This window comes from Stegastes partitus, unplaced genomic scaffold (genome assembly GCF_000690725.1).
Source record: "Stegastes partitus isolate 25-593 unplaced genomic scaffold, Stegastes_partitus-1.0.2 Scaffold2822, whole genome shotgun sequence".
Taxonomy (NCBI): Eukaryota; Metazoa; Chordata; class Actinopteri; family Pomacentridae; genus Stegastes; species Stegastes partitus.
The window spans coordinates 1-9818 of NW_007580553.1; the positions used below are offsets into that span (position 1 = coordinate 1).

General features: G+C 42.4%; 1 protein-coding gene across 1 annotated transcript; it reads right to left on the reverse strand.

Moving 5' to 3' along the window:
- Window positions 1-3: 3 nt before the first annotated feature.
- LOC103375727 (obscurin-like) lies at window positions 4-9805 on the reverse strand (the record flags this gene model as incomplete). Its single annotated transcript, XM_008306040.1, has 20 exons — window positions 9532-9805; window positions 9183-9455; window positions 8815-9081; window positions 8461-8730; window positions 8100-8366; window positions 7662-7928; window positions 7472-7584; window positions 7224-7377; window positions 6959-7120; window positions 6773-6877; window positions 5450-5716; window positions 3960-4229; window positions 3615-3881; window positions 3231-3497; window positions 2725-2991; window positions 2362-2631; window positions 2017-2286; window positions 1518-1784; window positions 162-428; window positions 4-56 (listed from the first exon to the last, which is right to left on the reverse strand). Coding segments are annotated over exons 1-20 (4461 nt in total), but the record flags the coding sequence as incomplete, so codon positions are not given.
- Window positions 9806-9818: the final 13 nt, after the last annotated feature.

The following is a 9818-nucleotide window of genomic DNA, read 5'->3' on the forward strand; positions in this document are numbered from 1 at the left end:
GTTTCCCTCCTCAGCCTCCTGGTTCTCCAACTTCTGCTTAAAGGTCAGTGGCAAAGCTGTACAAGCAAGTTTCCATTACTTTAGGTGAAATAAAAAACAAATGTTTTAACTGACATATAGCTTTCCAAAGGTTTGCCGAAAGGGACATCGTGGCTCCATACCATTGACTTTCAGGGTTGCAGATGTCTTCTGGTCTCCACACACACAAGAATACTCTCCACTATCTTCAACCTTCAAATTCATAATCTGAAGTTCACAAATGGTCTCCTTCTGGGTCATGCCATACTTCTCTCCTGGTGTGAGAATTTCAGAGCCTTTCTTCCACTGAATGTTGGCTGCAGGCGTTGATGACTTGCAGCGAAGCGTCACTGTCTCCCCTTCCTTTTTGTCCTGGTTTTTGAGCGTCTCATTAAAAGTGGCAGGCAGGGCTAAAATAAAATGAACAATAACTTTGAAACTGGGTGACGGATTTTGTTTGGTTGTGAAGAAGGATGGAAAATGATAAAGATGAGGATGATGGGTGAGTTGAGATGCTCCAAGTTGTCCAACACTAGCCTTTGGAGCCCAAATATGATTTGGGCTGATGCTCCTTTTGATGAAGGTTTACGTACAGCAGTGCACTTATCTATGAGCAACACCTAATTCCTCCTACTGTGCTACAGAATAAAAATTTTCCTTAAATGCAAATGCATTTAGGTACAGGTCACTTACAAACATCAACACATGCTAATGGCTGTCATTCACAGTTTGCGGATGTGCAAACAATCTCACATTCGCACACAATTCAAGTCAAAGAGAACAGAGATGGCACTGAACACAAAAGCAAAGCATACCATTCAGTGACACACATGGCAACAAACTTAGGAAAATGAAAAAGATTTAGCAATAATCTACATCTATTCATACACATCTACACACTGTAATTAGATTTGTAAGTGCCTGGGGGCAGTATCAGTTGGTATGGCAACAAGTGATGCGCATACGTCCTGATCTCCAGCAATGACGGAGATGGCGCCCGTCTCTGGGAGCCAGGTCAGAGAATGGACACCTCCTTTCAGACCCTTGATATAATTGAGACGGCTTGGCAGCAGAGGGGTGTGCTCAGAGGACCGTTATCAGTAGGACTGATGCAGCAAACGAAAACAGATTCCCCTTCAAAATGATGAACATCATACAGTTGTTCTACAGGCTGGCTTTCAAAACCAAACTATGAGCTACGTGAATGTGGCATTCTCAAAGTTCCACACGGACCAACTCAAACGGGCACAAATGAATACAGGTCATCCCCAAACGGTGACGGCATCACATATTTACTGAATAACAGTAAATAGCACCTGCTAAACAACAATCAAACAGCAGGAATTACCTTCCACACAACTGCCTCGTCGTCTCTTTCAACACAAACACTTGGCATGTAACATTCCACGTATGCATGAAACAGAATTTATGAAGATAATCCTGTGTGCAAGACAAACAACTTACCCCAAACATACGTACATGCATGCTCAGGGTCTTACCTTTAACGGTCACCTTGGCCATGCTCTTGGCCGTGCCCACATCACAAGTGTAGATGTCCGTGTCTTTCTCCTCCAGCTGTTTGATGGTGAGAGTCAAGACCCCCTCCTTCTGGGACATCTCATACCGACCTCCAGGCTTGAGCTCTGTGTGACCTTTAAGCCATATCACCGTGGACGGGGTCTGTGCCGTCTCACACTGCAGGGTCACAGAGCTATTCTCATCTGCTTGGCTGTCCTTTAGCGCTTTGGTGAATTTATGGATTGGCTCTGGAAAAAGAAAACATTGTCAGAATTTTCACTCAGTATGTATGAATCTGTAGGGTTGATGTATTGCTTCATAAAACAAGATGATCCAAGAACTCACTGCATATTTAGTCAAGATACTGGTCAGCTTTTTATAACAATATGTGTTTCATAGGAAAGTCTCTGACATGTTTGTACACTGTAAAAGATAAAAAGTGCAGTAAGACAGAAGTGAATGTGGCATTTTCAGTCCCACCCTTGATTTCCAGCTTGGCTTTGGTGGTTGCACCTCCAATAACTTCACAACTGTACTCTCCAGAGTCTTGCGCAGACACATTGTGGATGATCAGCTTCATCACCTTATCCTGCTGGCTGATATCATACTTCTGGCTCTTTTTGATGGCTTTGCCCTCCTTGGCCCACTTTACAGTGGAACTAGCCTGTATCACCTCACAGGTAAACACAGCATCTTCCCCTTGAACGGCAGAAATATTCTGCAGGGCTTTTGATACAGACGACGCTTTGCCTGCAACAAAAAACAACAAGTATTTTAACACTGTAAATTTTGTCAGGGCTTCTTAAAAGTTAATATTTAGCTTACCTTCAACTGTTAGTGTTGTTTTAGAGCTCAGGTCTTTAATGTTGAAGACCACCTCACCAGCGTCCGCAGGGGTGACATCCTGAATAGTCAGCATGTACTTGCGTCCTTTACTGGAGATCTTAAAGCGGCCTCCGTTGGTAACAGCTTGACCATTAACCGTCCAGGAGCAGTCGTCTGTGCTTTCACGAGACAGGATGCACTCAAAGCTGCATGTCTCTCCCTCGTTCACCTCAGCTGATTTCAGCCATTTAGTGATTCCAATGCCAATTTCTAGGGTAGAAAGCAAAGGGGAAATATTTAACTATATATCGCATTACTTGTGTGTAACAATACTTTAAAAAAAAAAACAAAAAAACAACCTACCTCTAACAGTGACCTTTGACTTAGAAACCTCAGTGCCAAGATCACAGCTGTACTCTCCAGCATCGTCTTTGGTGACATCCTTGATGATCAGTCCCAAAGACTTGCCTGTGTGAAGGAGCTCATACTTTGGTCCAGCTTTTAAGACTTTACCTTCTTTCCTCCACGTGGGGGAAACCCTCGGCTTGGACGCTTCACACGCCAGAGTTATCATGCCCTTTTCTTCTCCAATGACATCATCCAGAGACTTGAGGAACACAGCACGCTTTTCTGCAGGAAGATTGAAGAAGCAAAGAATGACTAAGGTCTTTATTATATTCTCATTTTTAGGATTAACAGGGATCAGCCCTGGTGACACCATTTATATCCGCTCAAAAAATCTCATTATTCCTGGGTTTTGTCAGTTAATTAATTTCTGAAATGTCAAGTACCTGAGGAACTTCCCTTCATCAAACTGAGGGAGAAGACTTTTTAGTGTACTTGTTAATGTAGTGAATGGCAGTTCTCACCTTTAACCTTAAGCGTGGCGGACTCTTTCAGCTTGCGGACTTGGAAGCTGATGGTTCCCCCATCCTGAGGTGCCAAGTTCTTCAGTGTGAGCTTGTGAGTCTTCCCCTCATGAGTGATGGTGTTGACCTCGTTAGTGAAGAGCACCTTGTCATTCAGAAGCCACTGCACCTCTTCATCTGCATAGTTAATCTCACAGGTGAACACTGCATCGCTGTCTTCATCAACCTCGGTGTCAGCCAGGTGCTTGGTGATCTTAATTTCGCGTGCTAGGCAGTAAAAACGTAAAAGCAGTTAGTCTGAGGGCCTGTCAAATACCCTATTAGAACAGTTCATGCACATATCATTGCTGTGTAGTCTGTGGTATTCAAAGATGCAAACTTCACCTTCAACATGAAGTGTGCCTTTGGTCTCAGCAGGTCCAGACTGACAGCGGTACTCTCCAGTGTCTTCCACAGTCAACTTATGGATAGTGAGTTGTGCCCTTGTAGCATCTTGCTTGATATTATACTTGTCTGATGCTGCCAGAGGTGCCTGGCCCTTGTACCAGTTAACCTCTTTGGGTGAGGCAGAGAACTTGCAGCTGAGTATGGCTGAGCTTTTCTCCTTCGCCTTCACATCTTTGATGGGCTCTGCGATCTCAAGCGGACGCTCTGAAATCGAGAACAGAATGTGATTAGACTCAGCTGGAAATATTTCTCTACAGCTGTACTGCTGTTCAAAACGTTTACCTTTGACTGTGAGCTGAGCTAAAGATTTGCTCTTCCCAGCTGTAAACTGCACGGGTCCCGTCATCGATGCTTTGGTCTTTTTGAAAGTGAGGCGGTGCAGAGTGCCCTCTTTCTCCATCTCAACGTCAGCACCCTCCTGCACAGCAACTCCACTCAGAGTCCATATGGGAGGTTTCACCAGCTCCATGCTGATTTCAACTTCAAAAACAGCTGCAAAGGGTTCTGTCACTTCTACTGAACTAAGTTCCCGCACAATGCTGATGGACTGCTCTGAAGGGATCATGAAAAGAAAATGCTTTAGTTAGAAGTCAAAGATAAGAATGCAGAAATCAAAAACAACGTTCTTTACAATTCTTGACATCGCTGTCACAGATCAAGATATGATGAAATCTTGAAGCTGATGCCGACATTTGGAAGTTTAAAGTTCCTCTTCAGTAACTGATTACCATATGCATACTAATTTCCATGTATCAAAATTACATATTTAGATTTTTTTTTCTCCATTAAATGCTCCCTTCATGCCTTCAAACAGCTTAATGGGACCATTTCTAAATTACCTCAAACCCTGCTTGGCATTTCTGCACTACAGTTTCTTGTAATACTGGCTGATGTCTTGGTCTGGATGATTTATTGCTCGAGCTCTACAAGCTGAGCAGTTAATGGGCTATAATATACACAACCATCTGTATGACTCTTTAGCAGTGTCTCTGTAATAAAGCGAAAATAATCCAAATATGATACGTCAGTTTAATAATAGCCCTTCACATATGATTACTTTTAAAGATTGCCCACATATCCCCGCATTTCCTCCAGGCACTGTCAGCGTCTTTACACCCAAGTATGAAGTGTATTTAGGGGTTCAGGGAATTCTTTTAAGAGCTACAGCTAAACCAAGGAATTTATCTTTAATACTGTGTTGTCTGAAACCATTATGATAACCCACTATCAGTGCTGTATTGGAAATTATACAACTTACTCTAAAAACGCTAAAATTGTACATCATATGAGTTACACAAATACGTATGACACTTACTATACATCCAGTGCAAGTCAGAAGACAATTTAAAGCCTCCTTTGAATACATGTTTGTGGTAAACTCACACAGGTATTTTCTGAAATTACCTCATAATAATTCACCCCAAACCACCACCTCCAACAAAAGCCTAATAAACCAAAAAAAAAAACAAAAAAACAGGAAAATACCTGCATGGGTTACTTCACCTGTAGTGGCATTAAAGGTTTGCTAATTAGTTTTTCGCACAGATAATTTGAAAAACCAACTTCTATGTTAATTATGTAGTAAGTCAGGCTTGTTACAAATAAATAAATCAACATAAAGTCTCCATATTTCCTATTAGTACATTATTTCAGATAGATAAACAGATGGACAGACAGGTACCTCATTGACTTGGATGGCTTGTTTTGTGATGATTTACCCCCTCACCCTATAAGCTCAGATTTAACCTTTGCCATCATCACCATTGCGTTACCTTCCACGAGCAGTTTACAGGACGTCTTGTCATCGGTGGCGTCACACGTATACGTGTCTTCGTCCCCATCGTCCACGTCATTGATGGTGAGCTTCCGGTACACATCTTCACTTTTGATCTCGTACTTCTTGCCGGCTCTGATCTCCGTCTTGTTCTTGAACCACTTCACCTTTGCACTGGCCCGCGACACTTGGCATTCGAGATGACCACGATGCTTATACATCGCTATCTTATCCCTGAGTTTCTTCACAAACTTGACAGGCAGCTCTACAGCAACAATAACACCGCATCAATGAAAACTATCATATGTGCCACAAAGGAACATTACTGGCTATTGCTGCGAAGGCTTTGCCAAAGCTATTGCCTGGGCGCACTATAGGACATGGAATGGCCAATTTTGTTGAAGCAAATTGGGGCTAAAATTTAATGATACATTAACGCTTTTGATGCATCTTGAGTTCTTACGTTTTCTTTGCAAAAGCTAAAGCAAATAGCAGAAATCTATAATGGCACAGCACATTAAAAAGAAATTACCATGTGCTAGTCATTATTGTTTGGTATGTTCATCAGTTTCTGCTTGACTGCGTCCACAAGACACCGACATAGAAGCTAGACAGCACATGTATGCAATTTACGGCAAGTAATAGTCAACTGATGGCAAAGTATGCCACTAATCTGTCTCCGAATAAAATCGTCTTCTCATACTTTTTGGCAATTTCCAATCCAATTAAATGACCCCATAATGTCCAAAGTCGATGGACTGATAACGTCCCTGCATTCAATCAAAAACCCCTGGAAAATAGTCCTAAACCTCAGCTAGCAAAACAATAAGTTGTGTTGTTGTTGAGATGTGTCTGTTTTGCCATCAGGCCTCAATGAGGAAAAACAATGTAAATGCAAAGTTGCAAGTGGATCTTCTATCTCGACAGACAAAATACTGTCAGCACAGTGCACTGTGTTTTTAGGAATACAACATTTCATCTAGTTTCAGAGTGAAATTTTACATTTGGAAATCACTAAATTAGTTGAAATGTTGATTTCAATTAACAAAATCTGCTTTCAGGTTACCACAAACATAACGTGACTTCTGCACAGTAGGATTCTGAATTTATTGTACCAAGCTGTTTAAAATTTCCAAAGTTCCAAAGTGGGTGGGTTTATTTATTTGCAACTTTCTAAAAGCTTTTGACACAGTGAATAGAAATAATCCATTTGCAATCCCATTAAACATTGCAACATACCGGTTAACTAACTCCATGCAACAATGCACACAGAGTAAGCTGTTATGAGATTTCAGAGCACGAAGCACAAACACTTGTTTACCTTTCACTTTAAGTTTCGCAGTTGAAGATGCTTTCTCAGCTGCAAATTTAATCTCACCCATATCTTCCGGAGTGACCGATTTAAACAGCAGCACATAGGTTCTGCCTGAAACCAAACATCATATTAGTCCTGATCATTACTCATGTATAAAAATACAACTGGCCCTCTGATCCCTTGAGGCCTTACCCTCTTGTCTCATCTTGATGTTGTCACTGACTTTGAGTTTGGTATTTCCTTTGTACCACTGGCACTCTACTTCATCGTGTGAGACTTCACAGACAAATGAGGCACTCTCCTTCTCCATCACCTCCACATCCTCCAGCTTCTTAACGATCTTGATTTCTCTGGCTGCAGGGAAAATGCTTTTTAGAAATGCTGAAAACTGTAATGCTGGTTTTATATATATAGTATCTGGCTGGTTTGTTTACTTTTGTGCATGATTAATAATTACCGTGAACCGTGAGCTTGGCTGAGGTGTTATCATCCGGAGTGCGACAGATGTAAGTGCCTCCATCTTCAGGGGTGCATTTGTTGATGACCAAAGAGCGCTTTCGACCCAAGGAATGAATGCCAAAGTTTTTCCCCGGTTTCAGTTCCACGTCATCCTGCAAATTGATTTTTTTTTTTTTTAGAATGTCACATTTGTACTGCACACATTATTTGAATCTGCAGATAATAATTCAAACAATAATTTCTTACCTTGAACCATTTAACATCTGCATTTGTTCTGGACACTTCACACTCAAAGGTAACTTTCTCCTTCTCAGCGACACTGATGTCCATGATGGGTTTGGAGATCATAGCAGGAGGTTCTGTAGAATCAGCACATTAGTCAAAAAGTGACTTGTTTGGCCAATAGCCCAGTAGGCTAAAAGAAAGAAGCCTTTACCTGTAATAATCAGCTTGGCCGAAGTATGGACTCCCTCTGCTTGGAAGGAAATAGTTCCCGCATCCTCCTTCTTGAGACTGGACAACGTCAAGGCGTGCTTCTTCCCCAGAGCTGTGATGCGGCAGTTTGCCCCCGACTTTAACTTGGCCCCATCTCTGCTCCAGGAGCCCTCAACATCAGCTTGACTGAGCTCTACTTCAAGAGTCACTGTCTCTGTTTCGTGTGCCTTGGTTTCTGTCAGAGCCTTTATTACTTGAATCTTCTTCACTGGAGGAAGAAGGAAAGATTTGAAAGGCTTGTATATCAGAGTTTTGATCCATACATACATTACTAGAGAACGATATGCTCTTTCTATGGTTAAAACTATGTACTATGCTATCCCTGGAAGATGTACACTATACGGCATAACTTAAAAATGTGAACGCTGATCAGTCTTACTCTCCACGCTGAGCTTGGCCTGGGTCTTGTCATCCAGAGTTTCACAAGAGTAGATTCCACGGTCGGCGTAAGTCACACTCTTGAAGACCAGAGCCTGTTTGGCTCCATTTACTCGAATCTCCATGTTTCCTGCCGGCTGCAGCACGACACTGTTCTTCATCCACCTGACTTCATCTGACGCCTTACTGAGTTCCACTTCCAGTTTGGCCTCACTCTGCTCCTCCACCGTCAGGTTGTCCAGCTTCTTCTTAAACGTCACAGGTTCATCTGATGAGGGCACAGAGGAAGTGCAAGAGAATGAAGGAAGCTGCAGTAACGGTTTAAAAATATAAACACTTTAACGATTAATTCCCAGTCTTACGTTGCACTTGCAGGGTAGCTTTGCAGCTTTTGCCTTCTGCATCGACACTAATTTCTCCTGCATCTTTTTGAGTGACGGAAATGATGGTAAGCGAGTGACTGCTGCCGCCATGCTCTAGCTTGTACTTGGACCCAGCAGTGATGGGAATATCATTGTGGAACCATTTAACATTGACATCTGCTGGGCTCACGGCACACTTGAAAATGGCATCTTTTCCCTCCATCGCTGCCACATTGTTCAGTTTAGTGGTCAGCCTCACTTGTCTCGGTGCTGAAACGAATAAAGCAGACTGATGTGAATTAAACAGCTTTGAGCCTGAAACTGATTTTTGAGTTACGGTAAATGGTTTATTACCTTTAGAGGTGACTTTAGCAGAGGTCTTGTCATTTTTGCATTCACATCTGTATTCTCCTTCATCTTCCTTAGTCATGCCAGTCACGGTAAGAACCCGCTTAGCACCATCTGTTCTGACGGAGTACCTGCCTCCAGGTTTAATCTCACGACCATCATGGTGCCAGACAACGTCCCCTGAGGGCTGATTTAGTTCACAAATCAGGCTAAGTGTACCTCCCAGCTCCACTGTAGCAGGTTTCAAAGGCACAACAAACTTCAAAGCTGCATCTGAAATGAAAGCCTGAGAATTAAACATCCAAACAAAATCTGCCATCTTCAGACATCTACATACAGCAATGGTTTGTGTTTTAGACTTTCCAATGACCGACCTTTAACCTGAACTTTGAACTCCAGTTTGTCATCAGCAGTCTGACAGGAGTACGTTCCACTGTCTTTGGCTTCTGTGGACTTCACTATCAGCGTACGAGACAGGCCATCTTTTTTCATTTCATACTTGCTGCTCTCCTTGACTTCCACACCATCTCTAAACCACTTCACATTACCACTCTCTGCAGTCAGCTCAGTGGTTAAAACAACGTTTTCACTTGCTTGAACAACACATGTGTCCTTGACCAGCTTCTTCTGGAATTTGACGGCTACATCTACAAAGAAAAACATATTTTTAGCGGTTTGTGATTAAAATTATCGATCAACAATTATACTAGAAATATATATTACCTGTCGACTGCAGCTTAAACGCCAGCTTCTCTGTTCCGGCCTCACAAGTGTATTCTCCAGCATCTTTCTTATCCATTTTTTCTATCACCAGTTCACGAGTCTTGCCCTTTGACTCCATGTGGACTGCTTTGCTGGAAGTCAGCAACTTGCCATCTTTGTACCACTTCACCTCCGTTTTAGAATCAGAAACCTCACAACTCAGAGTGGCTTTCTGGGAAAGTGGAGCTTTCACCTCCTTTTGGACGGACTCCTTGTTAGAGAAGCCAGCTGGAGCTTCTGCAGAAAGA